Consider the following 27,138-nt stretch of genomic DNA (forward strand, 5'->3'; position numbering starts at 1 on the left):
GGGTAAAGTCCATTCATTCTAAAAAAAATAATGTTGAAAGCAAAGGAAATCTTGAACTAGACATGTGCAGAACAGAAAAATGTGTTGTTTTTCATTTTGGGTTGATGTGTTATGTTACTAATTTTGTTTTGTTGATTCAGTTCAGAATTCATTTAGTTTAGTTTCATTTAATTTCATTTACAAATATTCTAACAAATTCCAAATTGTTTAAATGATTCAATTCGTATTAAAAGAGGGTATAAGTGCAGCGCAATATAACAGTCCAAATTGTTGACCAATTAGCAAGTCCCAAATGACAAATAAAATTAAGTAAAAGTCCAGAGAGACAGCGGACAACAGGTTCCAGAAAGCCTTCACCAGTGACGTTAACAATCCACAATGAGTGACAGTCCCTCCACCTCAGGTCTAGTTGGCTACTCTCACCTTAAGGCATGGACTCCTGAATTACCAGGCAATCATCCAAGCAGATACCAATGACAAAGGCTTAACAAGGATCATATACTTGTTTCCAGTCTCCTCGGTTCTCAGCAGAAGCGTCAGACTTAAAATGTACTACTAAAATGTACTGCTCGGAAGCATTGAACTTCATTTTTCTCAGCACGTCGTAGTGTTTTACGTCGCCACGTTGGACACGGTCGGATTTTTGACTGATGGTGTGTAGGCAAGACTGATGAAAGTCAGCTTCATCGGATATCCGACGAAAAAATCCATCGGATTAGATTCCATCAGATATCCGATCATGTGTACAGGGCTTTAGGATTCCAGAAGTCTTTATCTGTCCAGCTTTCATAATCACAGCATATTGCTGCTATACTGGAATAGCACTCAGCCACCACTCCTTCCACCTACGGACTGCCTAGGCGACTCCCTCTAGGCGATCTCCTGGGACACGTGAAAGGTTGCCTTCCACTGGAAGAGCACAGCGCGACTCGCACATGCGCAGTGCGCGCCCGACCGTGAAGCCGAAAGCTGTCATGGCCAGGTGCTCAGAGTGGCAATGGAGGCACCGGCGGAGAGGAGGGGGAGAGGAGCAATGCTCTGTGTGGCCACATCGCTGGACCGTTGAACAGGTAAGTGTCTGTTTATTAGAAGTCAGCAGCTACACTTTTTGTAGCTGCTGACTTTTAATAAACATAAAAAGGCTGGAACTCTGCTTTAAAGGGGTTGTAAAGGATTTTTTTATTTTCCCTAAATAGCTTCCTTTATCTTAGTGCAGTCCTCCTTCACTAACCTCATCCTTCGATTTTTCTTTTAAATGTTCTTATTTCTTCTGAGAAATCCTCACTTCCTGTTCTTCTGTCTGTAACTCCACACAGTAATGCAAGGCTTTCTCCCTGGTGTGGAGAAAGCCTCTTGAGGGGGGAGGGGGCGAGCAGGCAAGTCAGGACACTCTCTACTTTGCAGATAGAGAAAGGAGCTGTGTGTTAGTGGGTTTCCTGACACTCATGCATGCCCCCTCTCCCCTCAAGAGGCTTTCTTCACACCAGGAAGAAAGCATTGCATTACGGTGTGTAGTTACAGACAGAAGAGCAGGAAGTGAGCATTTCTTAGAAGAAATAAGGACATTATAAAGCAAAATCGAAGGATGAAGTAAGTGAAGGAGGACTGCACTAAGGTAAAGGAAGCTATTTAGGGAAAAACATTTTTTCCTTTACAACCCCTTTAATGATAGCACTGTGCACTTAGCAAAGGATTGCAGGTGCAAGGTTTGCTTTAGTCACTGCTGTGCCCACCCACTATAGCATTTTCGAAGATATTTTTTATCAGATATTTATGTTTAGCTACATTCCCTACGTTTTGAAAAGTTTGTAAGTTATTTGATTATTTACAGTTTGGTGTTTTTGTTTATTGTCTAACAGTATAGAGTGGTTTCACAATCATCTAGGCCAAACGATGGAAGATTTTTTGATGTAGATCCTGATATTGGATTTGTTTACATAAACGCTCCTGTACCCCCGGATTTTGATGCAGGATATGAGGTAACTCTAATTACAGACTTTATTTTAAATGAGTTGACATTAGGGGTCAAAGTTATCCTTATCAACTTGGTACATGGTTGTTCACGGGGGAAAATTGAAGTTCCCTTGACCTTAAAAAAAAAATCCATGCTTATGCTATACATGTGTAAAATATTGTAGAAAGAGGCCAATTGGCTCAGCATGGATTTATGAGCTGTACATGTCTATGGCCATGTCTATGGCCAGCTTTAGTATGAAAAGTCCAACTTTATTACCATAAAAATATTCTGTCAGTACCGGACTAATGTATGTATTGTAATGTATGACATCATCCACAAGAATTTCAAGAAAACATTATTTTATTTACTGTATGTAGCAATGATCATTTGCTGAATTTTCTCCAGACACAGACAACAACAAAAACCTGACAAAGGTGCTACCCCTTACACAATCAATCCAAAATTTAAAAAAAAAAAATGGGCTTTCAATACACATTAAAGCAAAACTGTTGTTGAATCAATAAAAAAATTATGAATAGTCAATGCCATATTTTCATAAAAAAAAAAGAAAGGATCCAGCAGTAAGTTTGTGTCTTGTTTGTAGAATACCGTCCGTATTTAAATGTGTATTTATATAGTTATAATACAAATTCAATCAAGTGGTCATTATTGTGTAGATGTTTACCTAATTTAGTTATGTCAGAGAAGGACTGCTACTAGAAATAAGCCCCCGTACAGCCTACCTGACAGAACCCCCCCCCCCCCCCTCCAATGAGAATATCAATTGATATATTTGCTAAAAATACACTAATATTATAAGTGTACACAAACGCCACTAAATTCACTACAGCTCTGTGTGCGTGAGTGAGGTTTGGGGCTCATTCACTTGGGCGCTATGGCCTGTACAATGTGAATCTGCAGGTTTATGTGGCTTGAGCCACCTGGAGCTGTGTGCAGTCAGTCTATGTTACACTATAGGGATGGAGCAGCTGTACAAACACAGGGGCAGATCCACAGAGCAAGTACGCCGGCGTATCTACTGATACGCCGGCGTACTTTCAAATTTCCCGCGTCGTATCTTTAGTTTGAATCCTCAAACCAAGATACGACGGCTTCTGGGTTCGATCCGACAGGCGTACGCCTTCGTACGCCTTTGGATCGTAGGTGCAATTCTTTGGCGCCCGCTGGGTGGAGTTTGTGTTGTTTTCCGCGTCGGGTATGCAAATTAGCGATTTACGAAGATTCCACAAACGTACGCGCGGCCGTCGCATTTTCTAACGTCGTCTGTAGTCGACTTTTTCCGGCGTATAGTTAAAGCTGGTATTTTGCGGCGTATAGATAGACTTGCCATGTTAAGTATGGCCGTCGTTCCCGCGTCGAAATTTGAATTTTTTTTATTTTTTGCGTAAGTCGTCCGTGAATAGGGATGGACGTAACTTACGTCTAAGTTAAAAAGCTACGTCATTTAGTGCAATGCACGGCGGGAAATTTTGCGACGACGCATGCGCAATTCATTTGGCGCGGGGATGCGCTTCATTTAAATGAAACCCGCCTCCAACCCGCCCAATCTGAAATCTGCCGCCAGAAATACACTACGCCGCCGTAACTTACGGCGCGAACTCGCTGAGGATTCGAATATACGCCAGGTAAGGTACGGCGGCGTAGTGTATCTCTGATATGCTGCGCCGATCTAAATGTATGTGGATCTGGCGCACAGTCACAGGTCCTAAGTTGAAGTGTGGGTGCAGGTGTATGACCCCAAATAAAGACAGCATGAATTCGGGGCCACTCGCTCCATTAAAATGCATGTGCCTCCACTGTGGGGACGCTCATTGGTTAGTGTTAGGACCACAGATTACAGGGTGCCTTGGCGCGGCTCTGTGGCTCACGCATGCGTTTGCAAATGCGTGCGGACCAAACCCCTGTTTTTAATGCATACTGTAGACAGGTTAATTGGTTTTCTGCAAGCTGGTCGGTAAGTAGGCTTGGTTTTTCCCTGGGCATTCCCCAGGTTTTTGTTGTTATCTGCTTTAGCCTTCCAATGCTACTTACTGTTATGGCCAGCTATAGACGGGGGCAGTGGACATGTTTATGCTTCACCTGTGGTGTTTATATTGGTCCATCAGTGCACCAACACCTTTGCAGCCATTGTGCTACATGCTGGGTGCTTGGTGTGCTCTTGTACCTTTAAAGGAGGGGTGGCTCCCCTTCAGTTCACCTGCCCCTGTCTTTCCATTAAAATGCATGTGCCTCCACTGTGGGGACGCTCATTGTTTAGTGTTAGGACCACAGATTACAGGGTGCCTTGGCGCGGCTCTGTGGCTCACGCATACGTTTGCAAATGCGTGCGGACCGAACCCCTGTTTTCAATGCATACTGTAGACAGGTTAATTGGTTTTCTGCAAGCTGGTCGGTAAGTAGGCTTGGTTTTTCCCTGGGCATTCCCCAGGTTTTTGTTGTTAACACCTTATCAGTGGCCCTGTGTCAGGGGTTATTATTAATATTATATTGTAAATATTGTGATATATTATATTAATATGTTTTTATTAGGAATTCAGACTTATAATAAACGTTACAGACCCTGGAGGTCTTTTCTGTGTGGGAGGGATCATTATCAATATCAGAGACCTGAATGACGAAACCCCAGAATTTATGTAAGTTTGTTTTTATATCCTTACAGTATTTCTGAATATGTGGGGGTTGGTTCAATAAATAGCTTTGTTTACTTTAAAACCCAGAAACAAAATTGTAGTGTCATTTTAAATGGGAAAAATTATAGAAGGCAATTTTTTTTATATTTTTTTTTTATACATACCCTATGTCTATAGACTACATAGAAAATTTAATTATTATATTTAATTATTGTGTTATCTTATATAATTATAATAGTTATTGCTATATAAACAGACATTTAGAGTAAGTGTAAAAACTGCTCCATTAGGGGTATAAAGAGAACTTAAGTGGCTAATGCCTTCATGATGAGGGTGCAATAAATGTTAATGCCTAAACGCAGTTTAGCATGTTAGTTAAACTAATAACATACGACTCTTAGGCCTCGTACACACGACCAAACATGTCCGCTGAAAATGGTCCGCTGACCAGTTTCAGCGGACATGTTCGGTCGTCTGTACGTCCGAACAGGCAAATTTCCGGCGGATCGGACAGGTTTCCAGCAGACAAATGTTTCTTAGCATGCGTCGGACATGTTCGGTCGTCTGTACAGACTCACTGGACATGTCCGATCGGCCGCCATCCCTCGCATGCGTCGCAGTGATTCGACGCATGCGTGGAAGCATTGAACTTCCAGGGCCGCGCACGTTGCCGCATCATCGGCGCGGCCGCGTATCGTGTACGCGCGGATTTCTGTCTGATGGTGTGTACAACGGCGGACCGTTTTCAGTGGACAGTCCGTCCGTGTGTACGAGGCCTTACTTAACCACTTCAATACAAGGCACTTTTCCCCCTTCCTGCCCAGTCCAAGCTTTCATTGCTGCTGCATTTTAAATGACAATTGCGCAGTCGCGCGATGCTGTACTCAAACAAATTTTTTATCTCACAAATTTTTTTCTTTAGGTGGTATTTGGTTTTCTTAATTTCTGTTACAAGACTTTTGCGAACTGAGTCTTTGCCCAAAGTGAAAAGAATGTCTAGCTTTCCCACTGGTCAGATCCTACTGGGAGCTATATGACTTTTCAAATCTTTAGGTTTTTGGAAAATGACTTTGGGGGTACTCGGAAATGACACCTGAGAGGAAAGGGTACTATTGGAGCATCCCTTAATATTTTTGTAGAATATGTTTAATGTGAAAGACCCTGTGATTGAACCAGGTCGATAGGCCTTAATTAGAAATGAATTGAAAACCATGGCTAACTATACAGGTTAAAAGCTATCTTATTTTCCACAGAAAAATTGAAAATGATATTATTTATGTACCTGAAAATACTTTGATTGGTTCCATCCTTCATGTATTTGAAGCAACAGATAGAGATGCTGCAAGTGTAGTGACGTACAGTTTTCCAGGAAGAACAGACATGTTTGATATAAACCGAAGTAAGCTTGCTTAATTTCCATATGAGTTACATCAACCAATAAATGTATATGGTACTTTTTGACATCCAGTTTTTTTTTAATTATGGAAAAATAATTTCAGTATGCAAATAGCAAGTTTTTTGATATGCATGAAAGCAATAGCTATATAATATGATAAACAATTACAGTTATACAATATTTAGGAATCCCTTCGCTCCTAAACCTTTAACTAGACATGTGCAATTTGTTTAGTTCCAAATTCGTTTTTTAAAGAATTTAGACAAATTTGTTAATTCAGATATACCCGAATTTCCGAATTTTTCAGAATATTCTGAAATTTGAAAATTCCAAATTCAGAAATTCGAAAATTCCAAATTCGAAAATTCGAAATTTGAAAATTCGGAAATTCGAAATGTAAAAATTCGGAAATTCAAAATTCAAAAACCTGAAAATCTGAGAAATCAAGAATTCAGAAATTTGGAAATCCAAAAATAAGAATGAAAATCGAAAATTCAAAAGAACGAAAATCCGAAAATGAGAACGAAAATCCGAAAATGAGAACGAAAATCCAAAAACTCAAAAACCCGAAAACTCATAAATCTGAAATAACAAGCTAATAACTCAACTTTTACTAACTATTAAATTATAGGTATTGGAATTTGCTGTATCTAAATGAATGGAACGTAACAAATAATAACAGTAAATAATAATAATAATAATAATAATAATAATAAAAACGTATTATTATTTATTAATATTTAGTTTTGTTCCATTTGTTTAGATGCAGCATTCTTTTTTTTGGATAATTCGTAACTTAAAAATGTTGTATTCGTTACGTTCACTAACAGCCAAATTTGAAAGGAAATTCCAATACCTATAATGTAATAGTTAGTAATAGTTAAGTTATTATTAGTTAGTTAGTTATGATTTCAAATTTTTGGATTTTCGTTTTTTCGAATTTCCGAATGTTAAAATGTCCAAATTTCCAAATATCAAATTTCCAAATTTTTTAATTTTCACATTTCCGAACTCCAAATTTCCAAATTCCTAATTTACAAATTTATGAATTTCCGAATTCTGAAGTTTCGAATTTATGAATCTTCTAATTTCTGAATTTATTGAATTTCCGAATTTCCAAATTTTCAAATTTGCAAAAAAGAAATTTTGACAAAAATGAACGCATTTTTCAGCAGTGCACATGTCTACCTTTAACCACACACTATTGTCAGATGAGCAGATTATTGATATAATTTTTTGACACCCTGTTTCACGCTTTAAAGTATACGATTGCTTTCAACAAACCTATAGCCACCTGGCCCAATCTGACATCCCATGAAAACAAACAGACCTCAGATCAGAAAATCATGGGCCCAGATTCAAGAAGCACTTGCGCCCGTGCAACCATAGTTGCGCGGCGCAAGTGCTTACTTGCTCCGGTGTAACGAGTGCTCCTGATTCAGGAACTTCGTTACACCGAATGCAGCCTAGGATGTGATAAACATAAGCCTCCTTATGCCTTCACATCCCAGGCTGCATTCTTGCGTTGGCCGCTAGGGGGCGCGGCCTTTGTGATCGGCGTGTAGTATGCAAATTGCATACTACCACCGATTCACAAAAGTTGCGCGGGCCCTGCCTACGCAAGGTACGGAGTTTCCGTACGGCGCCTTTAGCATAAGGCTGCTCCTGCTAATAGCAGGCGCAGCCAATGCTAAAGTATAGCTGCGCCTCGCGACGTTCAAATTTAACGTCGTTTACGTAAGTGAACCGTGAATGGCGCTGGACGCCATTCACGTTCACTTACAAGCAAATGACGTCCTTGCGACGTCATTTGCCGCAATGCACGTCGGGAAAGTTTCCCGACGGAGCATGCGCTGTTCGATCGGCACGGGAGCGCGCCTAATTTAAATGATTCTCGCCCCCGGCGGGATCATTTACATTAGGCAGCCTTTGCGCCCGGCTGCTTAGCATATTGCCCGCGCAATTTACGGAGCAACTGCTCCGTGAATCGTGGGCAAAGCGCAATATTTGCGTGGGCGCAGAGAAAAAAATTTGCTCTTTGCCCACGCAAATATTGCGCGATTCTACTTGAATCTGGGCCACGGTGTTTCCAAATATGGTGGCCTAAGCAGAACAGTTGGTCTTTTACTTGTATTCAGAGCTGGCATGCTGTGGGGCATTAAGATTGATTTTCATACATGGAATATATGGATATATTTCATATATGAAATAAAAGCCTCATATGTGCAGCAATTCGTAGGCTTTCAACAAGTTAAAGACCTTCTATTCTGTCTTACGCTACAACACCTGAATAAGCATGACCTTGTCTGAGGTCTGTGGTGGGAGACATAGACTTATGATGGGCAAGTATGGCCAATAGTTCCTACTGAACCCCAGACACACAACAAAACACAAAATAACTTACAACGGAAATTGACCTAATGTTCAAAATAGTTCTATTAGCCTGTTTTTACTGTTATAAATTGACTCCCTTGATCAGTTTCTGTAATAAAAGCACTAGTGGTGAACTGTACAGATTGTAACTATTTTCTGACCATGTGACTGAGTCACTCAGAAGGAGATAGTAAAGATCTCATAAAATGTGCAGTTAGAAATGTGGGAAAAAAAGGAATATTTATGTATACAACTACAAGTCTGTTCAATTAACCTCTTAAAAAGTGCTAGTTTTATCCTGCAATAAACAATACCTGAAAATTTGCCATAACAAATATATCATCCATCTTACATGTTTAAAACTAAAGGTCCTTCCTAATCGCAAACAAAGCAAGATATTTATTATACCTTTTTACCCAAGTCCCTTCCTTAAATTTGTTATACTCAATTGCTGGGGCTTAACTTCTGGGCTAAACTCCACGAATTCATTACTTATAATATGGAAAGGCCCCACAATGGGGTTTTTAGGCAGCTGAGTCCAAAAAATAGCAAAGGTGTATGATAAAAAGTTTTATTGTATAAAAGTTGATTGAAATCATAACAGTTGAGATATAAGCTCTGGTATAAAATCTTGTATATTGTACACACACAGGAATGCAAGCATAAAAATTGTCATGCAATTAGACATTAAACATGTACAAGCATAAGACAATTGCTAACGCGTTCCAACCCCTTGAGGGGGTCTTCTTCAGAGGTTTTTGATGCTGCTGTAACAGAATGCATAGATAGGAAAACTTTGCTTCTACAAATTACTGAGGAAAATACATTGGCCCGGATTCACGTAGCTCTTACGCCGACGTATGTGTAGATATGCCGCGTAAGTGCTCAGATGCGCCGTTGTATCTATGCGCCGGATTCTTAATACAAGATACACCTGAATTTTGGCTTCATCCGACCAACGTAAGTTTCCTACGCCGTCGGAGCCTGGGCGCATATTTACGGTGGCCGCAAGGGGCGCTTCCATTGATTTACGCGTTGAATATGCAAATGACCAAGATACGCCGATTCACGAACGTACTTGCGCCCGTCGCAGTAGTATACGCCGTTTACGTAAGGCGTACGTCCGGCGTAAAGTTATTACACCTATAGGAGGCGCATCCCATGCAAAGGTATGGACGACGGAACAGCTGTCGGATTTTACGTCGTTTACGTAAGTCGTACGTGAATGGGGCTGGGCGTAGGTTACGTTCACGTCATAGGCATTGAGCCGTCGTATCTTAGGGAGTAAATTTGAAATCATTCTGAGCATGCGCGCGCATGCATCGTTCGTTCGGCCCATCATTTGCATGGGGTCAAACTTCATTTAAATGGATCACGCCCACTTCCTTCCTACTTTGAATTAGGCGGGCTTACGCCGGACAATTTACGTTTCGCCAGTGCAACGTTGGGAGCGAGTGCTTTGTGAATACTGTTCTTGCCTCTCAATGTTACGTCGGCGTAGCGCATATGAGATGCGCTACGCCCGCACAAATATACGCTGCTCTACGTGAATCCGGGCCATTATGTATAAATAGATTGCATAGTTACCAAATAACTGCATATGGACATGAATATCTTAGACCAGAGTTTTCATTAAAAATTGTTAATTATATATTCAATACTCTGCCTTAGGTGCTGGTAAAACCCCCCCTTTCCGTTTCCTCCCCTCCATGCCGGCCATCCTGTGGACTTTCTCTCCACAAACCTATGACTCCTTGTAGGCCCATCCTCCTTGGACGCCACTCGGCCACTCGGGTGGGAGGTCCACCTGGAATCCTCTGGAGCTACATTTTAATGAAAACTCTGGTCTAAACTATTCATGTCCATACGCAGTTATTTGGTAACCATGCAATCTATTTATACATATTGTATTTCCCTCAGTAATTTGTAGGAGAAAAGTTTTCTTATTTAAGCATTCTGTTACAGTAGCATCAAAAACCTCTGAAGAAGACCCCCTCAAGGGGTTGAAACGCATCAGCAATTGTCTTATGCTTGTACGTGTTTAATGTCTAATTGCACGACAATTGTTATGCTTGCATTCCTGTGTGTGTGCATTATACAAGCGGAGGCCGTTGTTCGGGGTTCTTCGAGGGTTCCTGGTTCCAGGTGTGGCACCCACCTTTAGGGTGTGCGCACATCACGGGCCCCACCGCTATGGCCTACCAGACCGGGGTCGCGTGCTACGCGGAGTTCCTGACTCATAGCCTGGAGCAACCGATGCTGCAAAGGGGCCCCAGTGACTTACTGGGTCCCCACTTCTATTGAAAAGATCCCAAGCTGGGTTCTGTTCGGTGGGGATCGGTCTGAGGAGAACCCGGAGGCAGGTGATCCAACAAGGCTTGAACGAACCATCGGGGATCTGGGTGATTGGACATTGACAGGTCACATTCAACCTGTCAGTCGGTAACCCCAAAAGGATATACTGGGAGGATTCGCTCTAACGTTCACAATTTCAACACTAGGCCTGTGGCAGATGTCTCATCTAATATCTTAATTTGATTAGAGCCGAGTCGGTGGCAGAGACTTGTTTCTCCCAGAAGCTTTAAGTGGTGCTCTGGCTGCCAGGCCTGTGAGAGAGGTCTGTCCAGGGGCACTTTTACCCACTCCGGCTGGAGTGGCGACGCATACAAATACCATTGCTAAAGGACAGGACTGCCTTTACTATCCATAGCCTGATACTGTGAAATCGCTCTTCCTTCACCAACCTATCCTGTCTACTTCAAGTTTACATGTTGGTCGTGTTTGACCGGGAAAATAAAGCATTTAAAAACGTCAACCAACGGTCCTGGACATTCTGTTATTGCTCTCAACACTACCATCACCCCTAGACACAGTGAGGAGGTAACTTAAATTCGCTGATCCCAAATTTAACTAACGGCTCCTCCGGGGGTATCGCTAAATGTGGGGGCTCGTCCGGGATTCGGCTGTTACCTCTGGCAATGGAGATCGTGAGTAAAATAATTATTGAGAGCAAAGAGTGTTGTGTATTGAACTGTCTGGCAACGAGGGAGTTAACCTCAAACAGCTAAAGCCTGGGCGTACGTGAGGCAGAGCACGCGCCTGCAACATGTCCAGACAAGTTCTCAAGTAGGAGGAGTCACCCACCCCTGCGTGAGACGTATAGCAGAGTCTACACGTCAATTCAGTAGACCAACGCCCACCAGCAAGAAAGAGAGAGACCACGTGCGTGATGTCTGTTCCCTCGCTGTTGTGCACTGTTTCTGAGCGATTGAGGCCCCCAGCGACCTCACTGGGAGCCTCCAGCATGCTCGCTTCGTCTGGAGTACCAGTGACCGACACGAGCATTCGGATGTTCACTGAGGGACAGTTTGTTCTCCTATCAAGCGGAGGATCAGAGACTTTGGCCCTATCTTGTCCTCATTGCGAGGAATTGTCAGTCCGGATCCAGCCGTTCGCTTGGTGCCAGAGATGCCGGGCCTACCTATTTACGGTGAAACCACCCGCCAGAGCTCCTCGGGAGTACCGGGTGAATTATCTCACCGGAGTTGTCACCGCGGAGGAAGAAGCCACATGGCCAGAGCCCTCCCCGTCGGTGGAAATCGTGGAGTCGGAGGCTCCAAATCCTGAGGTCATATCGGTATCGTTGACCCTGACTCTACAAACGGCTACCTCGCCATCTCGCTCACTGGAGGTAAGCCCTATGACCGAACCAGACCAAGACGATCCAACCGATGTGACCAGCACACAGGCCGAAACCACATCAGAGACCACCACCTCTACAGAGGTCTCCGTGTGGCGTACCTCCATAGGACAAGGCCCAGCTCAAGCCTCCCGCAGCCGCGTTCGAGGCCTACCTGCCCGTCGCTCCTTACCAGACTGGCCGATTGATCCTACCGCAAAGCCCCGCGGCTACCTGCCTGCAGAGGAGCTGAACTCCTCTGACTTTGACTCTTTGTCGGATGATGAAGAAACTCTGGAGAGTCTGTTTGAGCCGATGTTTCCGGAGTCCCAGGGGTTCAGGGGGAGCCCGTGCCTTCTACGGTAACCAGAGGAAGAAGAGCTCCGGCCGGAGCGCATCGCGTGGGTCCCAGATATCGTCTCAGGATGTCCCGCAGCTGACCTGGGGAGACGGTGAGTCAGCTCCAGTTATTTCCCTCACCGCTCCTATGCCCCTTGCCGTGCCAGCTTTGAGAAGAGCATCGGACGCTGCCGGGATGCAGAGACCCACGTACACTGCCTAATTTGGCCAGGCTGCAGCGCCTGGTGATTCAGAAGGTTGCCACTAGATACGGGTATGAGTACCCCTACGTGCCATCCGCTCTCCTGCATCAAATTGACCTAGAGCAGGAGGCCTGGAGCCACAAAGCCATTTGGGCTCACTTAAAAGTACCCCGCATCATCACGGGTGCAGACTTGAACCTGTCCTATTTGAACCCCCGGTTTGAACGCTGTCACCGAGAGTGGAGCTGGGGTCGACACATACAGTGGGTGACCGCGATATTGTGTCAATCTCGCTCCCTTTCTCGGCGATATTGACCACCTACAAGCCCCATTGCCGGAGCCAGCGCCGAGCTGGCTTGCCGCGATGGAGACAAAGCCGTCATAGAAGCGACGGGAGATCCGACTTCCCGCCAATTCTAGGTGCGGCATTTGGTATGCATTCCTGAGGGAGAACTCCACGCCAATTTTTAAATAAAAAACCGACATGGGTTCCCCCCCCAGGAGCATACCAGGCCCTTAGGTCTGGTATGGGTTGTAAGGAGACCCCCCCTACGCCGAAAAACCGACGTAGGGGTCCCCCTACAATCCATACCAGACCCATATCCAAAGCACGCTACCCGGCCGGCCAGGAAGGGAGTGGGGACGAGCGAGGGCCCCCCCCCTCCTGAGCCGTACCAGGCTGCATGCCCTCAACATGGGGGTTGGGTGCTCTGGGGCAGGGGGCGCACTGCGGGGCACCCTGTCCCCATGTTGATAAGGACAGGGCCTCTTCCCGACAACCCTGGCCGTTGGTTGTCGGGGTCTGCGGGCGGGGGGCTTATCGGAATCTGGGAGCCCCCTCAAATAAGGGGGCCCCCAGATACCTGCCCCCCGCCCTAGTTGAATGGATATGGGGTACATCGTACCCCTACCCATTCACCTGGAGGCAAAGTGTTAAACTTAATAAACACACGACACAGGGTTTTTAAAATAATTTATTAGTCTGCTCCGGGGGCCCCCTGTCTACTTTAGCTCTTTTAGCAGGGGGGGCTTCTTCTTCCGCTCTCCGGGGGGGTCTTTTGCTCTCCGGGGGGTCTTCTCCTATCTCGGGGGTCTTCTCCGCTCTCCGGGGGGGTCTTCTCCGCTCTGGGGGGTCTTCTTCTATCTTCGCCGCTCTCCGCTGTTGACTCGGCGCACCCCGGTTCTTCTCGTGCTGTCCGGTGCTATCTCCTTTAGTGCTGGCCGCCCACTATCTTCGTGTGTTAGCTCAGTTACTAGCAGGCGGCCAGCACGCTCTTCTGTGACGTCATCTTCTTCTCTTCTCTTCTTCTCCCTTCTTCCGATGTTGACCCGACGGCTCTTCTCGCTGCAATGACAGGTGCGCGGCTTGCATCCGACTTATATAGGCTTCACAGTCCCATCATGCTCCGGTACCTACCCACGTGGGTAGGTATCACGTGGGTAGGTACCAGAGCATGATGGGACTGTGACGTCGTAGGTGGCCTATATAAGTCTGTGCGAGCCGCCGCACCCGGCATTGCAGCGGGAGGAAGCGACGTGTCAACACCTAAAGGAAAGAAGAAACGAAGACAGCAGAAGGCGACAGAAGAAGAAGCAAGAAGACAGAAGAAGAAGCAAGAAGAAGACAGAAGCACACCACCCCCCGCCGAAGACGTCAGAGGAAGCCCGCCGGGGGGTGGGTGCTTTTATATAAGCGACCCCCCCAGCGGCGGAAGAGAACCAGACGGCGGCGAAGAAGAGCGGCACCCACCCCCCCGCCGAAGACGTCGGAGGAAGCCCGCCGGGGGGGGGCGCTTTTATAAAAGCGACCCCCGGCGGAAGAGAACCAGATGGCGGGAAGAAGAGCGGCCCCCACCCAAAGACGTCAAAGAAGCAAGCCCACCCTCGTGAAAGAGCTAAAGAAGAGAGGGGGGCCCCGGAGCAGACTAATAAAATATTTTAATACCCTGTGTTGTTTATTTGTGTTTACACTTTGCTTGCAGGTGAATGGGTAGGGGTATGATGTACCCCATAATCATTCACTTAGGGTGGGGGGCCAGTATGTGGGGGCCCCCTTATTAAAGGGGGCTCCCAGATTCCGATAAGCCTCCCGCACGCATACCCCGACAACCAATGTCCAGGGTTGTCGGGAAGGGGCCCTGTCCTCATCAACATGGGGACAGGGTGCTCTGGGGTGGGGGGGCCGCAGTGCGCCCCCCTGCCCCAGAGCACCTGACCCCCCCATGTTGAGGGCATGCTGCCTGGTACGGCTCAGGAGGGGGGGTGCGCTCGCTCGCCCCCACTCCTTTCCTGACCGGCCGGGCGGCGTGCTTTGAATACGGGTCTGGTATGGATTGTGGGGGGACCCTAACGCCGTTTTTTCGGTGTAGGGGGGTCTCCTTACAACCCATACCAGACCTAAGGGCCCGGTATGCTCCTGAGGGGGAAACCCATGCCGGATTTTTATTTAAAATCCGGCGGGGAGTTCCCCCTCAGGATTCATACCAAACGCCGCCCACGTGTAGAATTGGCGGGAATCCAAGTCGGATCCCCGTCGCTTCTATGACGCGATCGCTGGAATGTGGTTTTACTATTCCAGCGAGTGCGAGATGTCGGCACCCTGTCGCCGAGAATCAGCGCGATGCTGTCGTGCTAAAAACACATTCTCGGCGGCAGGTATTGTATACAGCGATCGGGTTGTATTGAAGTCTCCTGGGAGAGAAGACCTGGTCTTTTCAGTCACCTCTACGGCGGTAGATGGTGGCGTTGTGATTTTGCCAGACCCGCGGTTTTAAAAATAAGCTGCATGCCCGTTTTATCTGGCCTATTCTTTTTTAAGAAGTATATCGGAAGCCCCTCGGTCTTCATACGTTTCTAGCTGTCCCCGGACTCCTATCCTCTTCTCCTCTCCTCTACCAGCCAGGACTCTCTATAGAACTCATTGTCAGTGAGCTCTATGGAGAGTCCAGGCTGGTAGAAAAGAGGAGAAGAGGAGAGGAGTCCAGGGACAGCTAGGAACGTATGAACATTAAGGGGCTTCTGATATACTTCATATGTGCTGATGTGACCTTTGTAATGAGGGTCCATTAAATAGGGTAAGCGGCTGTATTGTTGGATGCTGGTGATGAATTTCAGAGGTTTGAGGAGTTTTTGGTGGAAAAAAAACTCCAAACTGATTACAGGGACTGTAGGGGTCATGCAGGGGTTAAGTCATATGCAAGGAGAATATTGTAAAGGAAGAGGAAACAGTTGTCACCTGGCAGTGAGAGAGGGAGCTGGACACACATGAGTGAACACGCTGATTTAACTTAGGATTGAGCTGTCATTTTTACAAGGGCTGGTGGTGATTCTGGGCTCCCATATGACAATATAATTAATATATATACTGTATAATGTGTCCTAACATAACTCCTATGTGTGTCTTTTTTCAGATACTGGTGCATTAACACTACGTCAGCCTCTGGATTATGACAATCCTGACATCCACAACGCATATGCTTTACCTGTTGTTGCCTCTGATGGGAAAAACACAGCCTTTTATTTTTGTGAAGTACATGTTACTAATGTCGATGAGCCACCAGAATGTGACCCTGCTATTTCTTCTGTAACAGGTAAACCCAATTAACCTATATATGAGTGGAGACTGACCAAAGAGTTTTAAAACTCATAAAAAAACAAAACAAGGATGCATAGAAGTCAGAAAAGGAGACATGGCATTTAGGGCTGCAACGTTTCTTATTAACTGAATAGTAGCATGCATTATTTTTTACATGTCTTGGCTGAAAAAGGACACCCATGCTACCGTTCAATAAATAAGAAAAGTTGTTCATTTCCTCAGTGGAAATTTTCTCAGTGTTTCACAGTGGAGTCTGTGATGAAACATTTTTCTTGAATGGTATATAAAGTATATTTTCATTAACATAGGAAATCAATGTTTCTAAAATCTTCCTTTCAAGCCAGCAGAAAATGCCTTATTTCTTAACTAGTCTTTCAGGAAAGCACCAGGAGAGAGTGCAGCTCCACCCACTTCACAGGAAACACTGCAGTCAATGCTTTAAAGCCTGGACACTTCCACCATGGCCTCAGTTGCAGTGTTTCCTCCAGGCATGGTGGAAGCGCTGAAGGGGGTTAGGTGTGTGCTGTGCTCTCTCCAAGTGGAGAAGATTTAGGGCATACCTGGTGGTATTTTTTTTTCTTGCTGTCTGGACAGCCCAACACCCCCCTGATGGGAGGGGGTGTTTCGGTGCCTTTCCCCTTCTTAAGCCCAATGAGGGCAGAGGCGGGCGGAGGGTCCCGCGCCGATAGACCGGAGGGTGCAAGCTGAGTGCAGGGGACCACACTGTGAATCAGTGCGGCGTCTCTGGCGTGGTCACACATAGAAAAATGTTAACCAGAATTTGAAATGATTAGAATATCGCTACTGGTAAATGGGACATGTGGAGCTACAACAACCAGTGTAGGGCAAGGAGAGACGATTACTGGCACTTCCTTGTTTAGCTGTGATTGGTCACAACTGATCACATGGGTAAAGAGACGTGTTATCAGCTATTTACCAAGATCAGGGTTGCTCCCTAGGGACACAGCGCGCATATGACATTGTCCCAGAACGAGAGAGGATCCCGCCTGCTGTCATTTATCTTTTTTTTTTTTTTTTTTTTTTTTAAAGTGTATTTTGTGCATGTACTCGAGAGAGGAGCCGGACTGCAGGAGTTTGGAGTAGGCAGGCCTCCCCCAGAGGCAATCTGCCACCTTTCTCTATGCCCCGGGTGGCAATGGCAGGTGTGTGAGGGGGTCCTCCCACACAGCCCGCCCTACCTGCTCCGCTTTGAAGCCCAACGGGGCAGAGGGACTCCCTATTAGGGAGTGAGAGGATTAGCCCGCTCAAACCAGCCCCGTTAGTCCTTCGCCTCTCTTTTTAGAGACCGCGTGGTCAAAGTGCGTGATGTTAACCCAATTTCGAGTGCGTGTAAGTGTGGTGGTTTTTGTGGGAGGGGGGTGGGCGTACTAAGCGCAGGCTTACCTCGCATAGCACACCCACTGGGAGCCTGGCTGAGACCACCAAACTCAATTCACATGTAGCCGAGACCGGGATCCGAACCCCTAGCTGCAGAGGTGAATGGCTTGTCAGCGCAGTGCCAATCGCGTTGAGCCACCGCAGCTCCACATCTGTCATTTATCTTTACGACGGGCAAGAGTTAGTTAAAGATCCTTGTTTCATCTAAAACATCCTATTTACAGAAATTGTCCCTAACAAGCAAAGAATAATTAAAACATTTGGGAAAATTACTGCACTAAACAAATCACAATATATGAAGCTGCTAACACTCAAACAAAGTCAGAGGAATATGTAAAAACATAGGGCCAGATTCACATATAACTGCGGCGGCGTAACGTATCGTCTATACGTTACACCGCCGCAAGTTTTCAGCGCAAGTGCCTGATTCACCAAGCACTTGCGTGAAAACTTACGGCGGTGAAACGCAAGCCCGCCTAATTCAAATGGGGCGTGTACCATTTAAATTACACACGCTCCCGCGCCGGACGTACTGCGCATGCTCCGTTTTGAAATTCCTGCAGTGCTTTGCGCGAAGTGACGTCATTTTTTTGAACGGCGACATGCGTAACGTACTTTCATATTCCCGGACGTCTTACGAAAAAAAAAATTGAAATTCGATGCGGGAACGACGGCCATACTTTAACATGGCTCGTCTAAATTTAAGCCATGTTAAAGCAGGCCTAACTTTGCGACGAGAAAAAACGACTAGCGACGATGTAACGAACGCAAAAACCTTCGTGGATCACCATAAAAGCTCATTTGCATACCCGACGCTGGAAAACGACGTGAACTCCACCCAGCGGCGGCCAAAGTATTGCATCCTAAGATCCGACGGTGTAAGTCAATTACACCTGTCGGATCTTAGGGCTATCTATGCATAACTTATTCTATGAATCAGCCGCATAGATACTCTCAGAGATACAACGGCGTATCAGGAGATACGCCGTCGTATCTCTTCTGTGAATCTGGCCCATAGTGTAGCGCTGAAGATCTATAAAAGTATAATAAAATATACAGTCCATAAATGGAGTGAGGATAACAATATAATATACAAAACAATAATGTGTACAATTAATACTGATAGGAATGCATGAATAAAACAATGAAACCATTGAAACCATGCAATCACTAGGTGAGTGGGAGTGAATATCCACAAAGAAGAGATAAAGTCCACTCCAAGATAGAGCTTGGAATAATGTAACCAAAAACGTGATGAACCGTTATGACACCTGTAGTGATAGCGTATCCTCCAACAATTAATGAAGATGGGTACTCTTACCGGAAAGAATGGACACACATGCTAGCAGCAGTAAGTCAGTCAGGCTTATAATGACCGATTCTTTGGACTCCAAAACTGTGCAGGGAAGGATCAAGCTGGGACCCGATTAGGGATCAATCCAACGGACGGTCACAGATGATGGATGTTCTCAACGAAACACAAAATGGAAGCACCCTACACACTCGGGACTAACGCCATCGGGCTGTGAACAAAACGCACTGCATAAACAGCTATTTGGCTTCGATCCAGGTGGATCCACCCGGACAAACCTGATTTTCAGGGGTCTTGTGTACAAACAAGGCTAAACTCCCCCCCCATACTGGGACCTGTGCTTGCTCCGGGATAGGCTGCATATGCTGAAACACACCTTGAGTCCACTGACAATCACCACTTCAGCAAGGGACCTTTCTCTTTGTAGATCTAACGATTGAGAACTGATATACCACACAACTCCCTGGCCCCTGATGACGGTCTTCTGCTCATCCAAGACCAGAAACGCGTCGGGCATCCTTCACCGTCCCTTGGAGATTGTGTTTTTAACTGTGCTGTATCATACATTGTCGTGTTAACTAACCTCACTCCTCCCCTTATCTTTCACCACTGGGTGCACTTTTCCATCCTTGATGTTTCACATCTGCATACCATTTTTGTAAATGTTTTTATGTAATAATATCTTGACCATTTAGGTCTTTTGTTAACAAGCGACAACTGTCATCTTGTGTGGTCCATTAAACCTTTTTATACCTTTGAGCTTGGCCTGCAAAGTCCCATTTTTTGGGGGGTATTTCCTTTTGTCCAAAATGGAAGCAGTGAGAAACAAAAGAGGCTCCATATGGTGGCGGTCAAACAAGGGGGGTTTATTTAAAAAATAATACATACATCAAGGCACAGATATATATTAAAAAGCGATCACGAACATGTAAAAAGCAATGTGGGAAGCAGTAAAAGGCCGATGCGTTTCGTCTCAAAAGTACTTCAACTGCCCCAGTTGAAGACCTTTTGAGACAAAACACGTAAGCCTTGTAATGTTTTGGTGTCATTGGGCAAGGCAGTCATGGTCAGGGAAGATATATTTTGTTCATAGCATACTGGGTAACTCTACTTGCAACTAGGATGGATTTAGGACAGTGCTCAGAGCTGGAGCTTATTTTGCCACAATGTCTACATATAGCTGGTGGTAATGATGCAAGATATGTCAGCTCCACCCCCTCCTCCTCCTCCATGCCCTCCTCTGCTGAATTGTCCTATAAACCACAAGTACCCCCTAAGCGTTACAGGTACTTTTCAATGAGTCAGGCTAAAAGATGCCATGCAGTGCTTCAGCTGGTCTGTCTAGGGCATAGGAGCCACACCAGAGCAGAGATTCTTTCAGCTCAGCAGGGGCCAGCCCATGAGGTGGTTCACATTACAGCAGCTTGAGCAAGGAATGGTGGAGCGCGATAATGACAATAACCTTCAACTGGGATTTTGACACATGTACCATGCCTGGCACATGTCCTCAATTTGGTTGTGCAGCTTTTCTTAAACAGGTACCCAGGGTTGCAAGCTCTTCAAAGGCAGGCCATAAGAGTCTGTAGCCATTTAAGGCGGTCATAAACAGCCAGTATTCCTTTGGCTGAAATTCAGTCTGAATTCCACCTGCTCGTAAACCGCTTGATTTGTAAAATGCCCACCAGATGGAACTTGACTTTGGCAATGCTGCAAAAGCAGAGGGACATCATACCTGTGTGAGTATGACACAAGGACAGGCTCAGGGGAGCTCTGCTTTTTCCCCCCATGCCAATGGCTGCTGATAAAGGATGCATGCACTGTACTGTCACCATTTGAGAAGGCAACAAGTATAGTGAGCTGTGGCAATGCAGGCATCAGTGACACAATCCCGCTTGTGTTCCTGTTATAGCATACTCTCCATGGCATTATAGACAGGGCACTCACCACAGAGCAGCAGGAGGAGCAGGAGGACCTCCTTTCCTGTCAAGGCTCACTTATTGCAGACACCATTCTTGTGACACCATAGAACACACAATAGGAAAGGGAGAAGAAGGAGAACGATTCTGGCAGTTTTGGAGGCATTGAAGCAGAACAAGACATATGTCAAACCTTAAGAGATGATTTTCAGTCTCCAGAAATCTTGGGAGCAGTATGTGGCTGGGAGGCAGTTCCAGATACCGTAGTCCTTAGTGACCTTGATTCTGGAATGTATGGTGCATGGGCTGTCTTTTTTTTCAAAGCCTGTAAAAGGAGCCAGTAATTTGTGACATCAAGGAGAAAGGATCATAAGTGGTTGGCAACCCTCCTTAACCACGGTTACAAGAGGAAGGTATCAGAACTCATCCTGCCCTCGCAGAGGGAGCACAGGGTGACACCTTAAAGAGGAGTCTATGTAACACCTTTCCAGACTCTGGTAGGTTTCAGTCTTGTGGAAAAGGTAGTTTTGAGGCTTCTGTTGGTCAAAGGAAGAGCGGTGGAGAAGGGGGCTGCCTAAGCAATGCATTTAAAAAAGTCCTCAGTGCCCAGGGCTGTAAGCTTCAAGATCTCATCAGCAGCATCTGCATCATATGGTGGAAAATTATCTAGAGGACTAAAAATAGACATGGAGTGTTTTGCAGTAGACGATCCACTGGGTTACTGGGTCATGTGAATAGACCACTGACCAGAACTTGCCCAGTATGCAATTGAGCTGCTGGGCTGCCTTGCACCCAGCAAGATTTCCGAATGGGCATTTAGTGCTTCCGGAGGTTTTGTGACAGATAAAAGAGCGTGTCTGTCCACAAAATGAATCGGTTTAGCAGCAATCAAGCTCCTGATGCCAATATCACTGTTTAAGTGTTTTTGAGATCTTGAATTTCTGCAAGACTGTCTAGGCTGCCTAGCTTTGTGGGTGTTAATTTTATCTTTAAATATTTTTTGGTATAGGTTTCATGGGCACAATTAACACACAATGACCAATATTTCTGCACCTGTTTGACTGGGCATACAATTTTAATTTGTTACAGCAAGGCTAATTCTTGATTTCATCAAGAGTACCTCTATAGGGTTATGATGTGAAGGCACCACCAAAACCCAAAGACCAATTTTTCTGCACCTATTTGACAGGTGCATATAATTATATTTTTTTGCAGCAAGGCCAATTATTGCTTTCATTTATTGCTTTATTGCTTTCATCAGGAGAACATCTATAGGGTTACAGTGTGGAGGCTCCACCAACAGTAAAGACCCAACACATTTTTCTGCACCTGTGTGACAGCCAGATGCATATAGTTTAAGTGTTTTTTTCAGCAGGGTCCAGTCCTGCACCCTCCAAGAGTAACTGTGAGGAGTTACGGTGTGCAGGCACCACCAACACCCAATTTTTCCACACCTTTGTGATATAATTTTTAACAGCAGAATCCAATCCTGCTTTGTCAAGGATAACTGTGAAGGGTTATGGTGTGAAAGAACCACCAACACCCAAGACCCAATTTTCCACACCTGTTACTTCTATCCAAAGTCTGAGAAAGAGACACCAGTCTTTATCTAAAAAAAATAATAATCTTGACCTGAGTGTACTATAGTTTAGCTTTTTCACATAAGGCTTGGACACTGTGGTGCAAAACTTATTTTTTTCTATCCAAAGTCTGCCAAAGAGACACCAGAATCTATCCCCAAGCCGTTTTTTACAGAATAATGAAAGCTTGTAAGGAAAATCAATTATATATTGTTTTCTTTCTAAATGTAAGTTTTGCTGAAGCAGGTTCTATACACGTATACAGATGTGCCACTTTGCAGGCAAACTAAGGAGAACCCCCCCCAGGCACTATAGTTAAAGGAATGTTTTATTTTTATTCTTTCACTTTGAACATCATTAAAATCAATGCTCCTTCAAAATTAACTTTTTTTAAAAAACTTTTTTTTAAAAACTTTTTTTTGCATTGTTACATGTCCCCCAGGGCAGTATCCAGGCCCCCGTACACTTTTTAGGCTAATAACTTGTATATAAGCCTTTAAAATAGAGACTTTTTATTTTACAAGTTTGGGGGACATAGTCTTTAATGGGATTCGTGGTTCAGGTCCGAACTTTTGCGATGTTTGAGAGTTCTGGTGTTCGGCCCAGCTCTATCAAAGAACATTGGACAATTTAGATTTCAATGGAATTTAGTGTCAATTTTTCACCAACTTATATTAAAAAGAATAAAAACCTATGTACATTTTACGGATAAAATACATCCTCTGCCAATACAATTAAATGTTTATTTATTTATTTATTTATGTATTTATTGCATTTATGCATTTATACGTATTAATCAACATATTTTTTATTACTTTTTTTAAGGAATCTCTTTATCAGTTCCTGAAACATTTCCCATTTTCACAACTCTATATACTGTCCTTGCTAAGGATCCAGATGAAGGAGATGATGTCAAAGTATGTGTTTTCTCTTAGTATTTAAGAAACAATATAGACAACATGGACATATATACATTTGTACAGGCAGCTGTAACCTTTGCAAATCCATGCATTAAAATAGAGATTAAAATGTATGTAGTAAAATGTACATTTACAGTACATGGTGCTAGAATCTATTGCATGTAGGCATGCAGTCAGCTTCTGTCTTTTATTCCCCTGCATACCCTGATACCATTGCTTACTTACTAAAAAGTACATAGGGGTAGATTCACGTAGAATGGCTTATTTTTATGCGGGCGTAGCGTATCTCTGATACGCTACGCCGCCGTAACTTAGTGAGTCAGGTTCTGTATTCCGTAAAAATTTCAAAATTCAATGTGGGAACGACGTCCATACTTAACATAGGATACACCTCATATAGCAGGGATAACTTTACGCCGGAAAAAGCCTAACGTAAACGAAGTAAAAAAATGCGCCGGGCGGACGTACGTTTCTGAATTGGCGTATCTACCTAGATTGCATATTCCTTGCATAAATCGACGGACGCACCACCTAGCGGCCAGCGTAAATATGCAGCCTAAGATACGACGGCGTAAGAGACTTACGCCGGTCGGATCTTAGTCAAATCTATGCGTAACTGATTCTAAGAATCAGGCATATAGATACGACGCCGCACACTCAGAGATACGACGGCGTATCTGGAGATACGCCGTCGTATCTCCTGCCTGAATCTGGCCCATAGTGTTTAAGTTAACCATTAATATACATAGCCTCTTCGTATAATGAAAAATACTGCACATTACAATGTACATTCAATTCATTTGGATAACTTTTGGGTATTTATATTAAAGTGGAGTTCCACTCTGAATTTTTTTTTTTTACCAAAAATCATAAAAAAAATAGAATAAAAAATGAAAACATTTATTTTTTTATACTAACCGGAAATAGCGGTTGCAATGTGGAAGTCCGTAATCTGCCTCTTCATCGTCCACATTGGGTCTTCTTCCTCCGTCCTAGTCACGGTGTCTTCTGGTGAATGGGGTGCGCTGCTTTCTGAGAACTGTGTGTATCCCAGAGAGTAGCCGGCCCATTCACAAGGAGCCGTGCGGCTCGCGCATGCGCAGTAGGAAACGGGCAGTGAATCCTGTCTGCCTGTTTCCCTTACTGAGGATGGTGGCAACGGGAGCTGCTAGGATCAAGGGATCGGCCTCGGGGGGGCTGACATCGCGGGCAAGTAGGACAGGTAAGTGTCCTTATTGAAAGTAAGCAGCTACAGTGTTTGTAGCTGCTGACTTTAAAAAAAAAAAAAAATTGCGGGTGGAACCCCCCTTTAATATTTACCGACACATAGCATAGAGGATTTTTTTTAATTTTATTAAAATATTTAGGCTCCTTTCACACTGAGGCAGTTTTTAGGCTTTTTAGAGCTAAAAATAGCGCCTGTAAAGCACCTGAACACTGCCCCCATGCCTGCCCAGTGTGAAAGCCGAGTTCTTCACACTGGAGCAGTGCTCTTGCAGGACGGGAAAAAAATCCTGCAAGCATCTTTGGGGTGGCCCTGCCCATTGGAAGCGCTTCCTAAGCACCGCAACAAGGGCGCTTCTTTGGTCGCTAACGGGGGTTAAAATTGCCCTGCTAGCGGCCAAAAGTGCTGCTTAAACAGCGGTAAAGTGCTGCTTAACTAGCGGCACTTTACCGCTAAGGGACTTGCCGCCCCAGTGTGAAAGCAGCCTTAAGCCTTGTACACACAATCGGATATCTGATGGAATCTAATCCGATGGATTTTTTTGGCGGATATCCGAAGAAGCTGACTTTCATCAGCCTTACCTACACACCATCAGTCAAAAATCTGACCGTGCCAAAACGCAGTGACGTAAAACACTACGACGTGCTGAGAAAAATGAAGTTCAATGTTTCCGAGGATGCGTCGACTTGATTCTGAGCATGCGTGGATTTTTGACCGATGGACTCCACACAGACGATTTGTTTTTTTCTATCGTTTTTTTATCCATAGGAAAAATGTAAATCATGTTCTATTTTTTTCACCGACAAACCGATCGTGTGTACAGGGCTTAAGAGTTACCTTTCTTGCTTTAGAATTTGTTCATGCGTTTGTGCTTACACTGCTGGGGTATATTGTGTTTTTATATGTTGGGAAGCATGAATTATTAACACGTTTGACAATATTTGCATTATGCTTTATTTCTGTAAATTAATGTTCCAAGTGCTACCAAATGTTTTTTTTTTCTCTCTTTAGTTTAAAATCTCACACTCATCCCTTGAAGCAGATACATTTTTTACCCTAAATGAAGATTCTGGCATTATTTCTACCACTGGTAAACCTTTGGACTATGAATCAGACCCAAAGGTATAAAATATACAAAATGTTGTGTTTTGTAAATTATTGTGCTTTTTTAAAACACAGTTTAGACCAATAGTTCAATTTGCATGGAAAATGCATCTTTAAATTTAACAATTTTAAGAAGTTAGTAAGCTAAGTATTATTTCTTCACATGCACACCAACAATGAATACTTCTGGGTACAAAATCATTTTTCCTGCTTATCAAGGAATAATTGTATATCTGTTTTGATGGACAATCACATTCCTATTTTAACCTAGCATATTTCCTCCAAGAAAAATGTCCAAAAAGGTATTTACTTTCAACATGCTAAAACAATCCCCAAAACATAATATTAGTATATTCTTCTAAGGCCCCGTACACACGAGAGGATTTATCCGCAGATACGGTCCAGCGGACCGTTTCCACGGATAAATCCTCTCAAAGATTTCCGCAGATTTCGATGCGATGGAGTGTACACACCATCGCATTGAAATCCGCGCGGAAATCCTCTGCCGATGACTTGTCGCGCCGTCGCCGCGATTATGACGCGGCGACGGGCGCGACGCTGTCATATAAGGAATTCCACGCATGCGTCAAATCATTACGACGCGTGCGGGGAATCCCTTTGGACGAATGGATCCGGTAAGTCTGTACAGACGAGCGGATCCATCCGTTGGAATGGATTCCAGCAGATGGATTTGTTGTGCAACACAGCAAATATCCGATCTGCTGGAATCCATCCCAGAGGAGATTTCTCCGCGGAAACAGATCCGCTGGCGTGTACACACCATAGGATCTATCCGCAGAAACCCATTTGCTGGGATTTATCTGCGGATGGATTCTATCGTGTGTACGGGGCCTAAGAATGAAACACGCTCTATGAATGAATTGGTTGGACCTTTAAATCATCCGCCTGTCCTCTGTGGACAAGTGGGCCAGTGTAGAGAAAAAGTAATCGATCCAGGTAAAAGTCCATGACCCATACCTGGTGAATTAAGAAGGATGTAAGATTTTCTTTGAAGTTTGGATTGTATGCTAACACTGCAAAAAAAAAAAATCATCCCAAAGGTGTTCAATCGGGTTGAGGTCAGGACACTGTGCAGGCCAGTAAAGTTCCTCCACCCCAAACTCGCTCATCCATGTCTTTATGGACCTTGCTTTGTGTGTAGTCATTTTGGAGTAGGAATGGGCCATCCCCAAACTGTTCTCACAAAGTTGGGAGCCTGGAATTGTCCAAAATGTCTTAGTATGCTGATTCCTTAAGAGTTCCCTTCACTGGAACTAGGGGACAAGCTCAACCCCTGAAAAACAACCCCACACCAAAATCCCCCTCCACCAAATGATTTGGACCAGTGCACACAGCAGGGTCTATAAAGACACATATGAGCGAGTTTAGGGTGGAGGAACTTGACTAGCCTGAACAGCTTCCTGAATTCAACCCAATAGAACACCTTTGTGATGAAGTAGAGTGGAAACTGCAAGCTAGGCCATCTTGTA

General features: G+C 44.6%; 1 protein-coding gene across 1 annotated transcript in view; it reads left to right on the forward strand.

The window, feature by feature from the left end:
• LOC120930382 (cadherin-related family member 4-like) overlaps positions 1 to 27,138 on the forward strand; it is a 122,205-nt gene that overhangs the window by 20,816 nt on the left and 74,251 nt on the right. Inside the window, exons 5-10 of the mRNA XM_040341572.1 lie at positions 1,860 to 1,979; positions 4,508 to 4,611; positions 5,862 to 6,007; positions 16,009 to 16,188; positions 23,225 to 23,316; positions 25,556 to 25,666. Coding sequence (XP_040197506.1) covers positions 1,860 to 1,979; positions 4,508 to 4,611; positions 5,862 to 6,007; positions 16,009 to 16,188; positions 23,225 to 23,316; positions 25,556 to 25,666 — 753 coding nt within the window. The remainder of the gene's footprint in view (positions 1 to 1,859; positions 1,980 to 4,507; positions 4,612 to 5,861; positions 6,008 to 16,008; positions 16,189 to 23,224; positions 23,317 to 25,555; positions 25,667 to 27,138) is intronic.

The sequence above is a fragment of the Rana temporaria genome, chromosome 3 (assembly GCF_905171775.1).
Source record: "Rana temporaria chromosome 3, aRanTem1.1, whole genome shotgun sequence".
Taxonomy (NCBI): domain Eukaryota; kingdom Metazoa; phylum Chordata; class Amphibia; order Anura; family Ranidae; genus Rana; species Rana temporaria.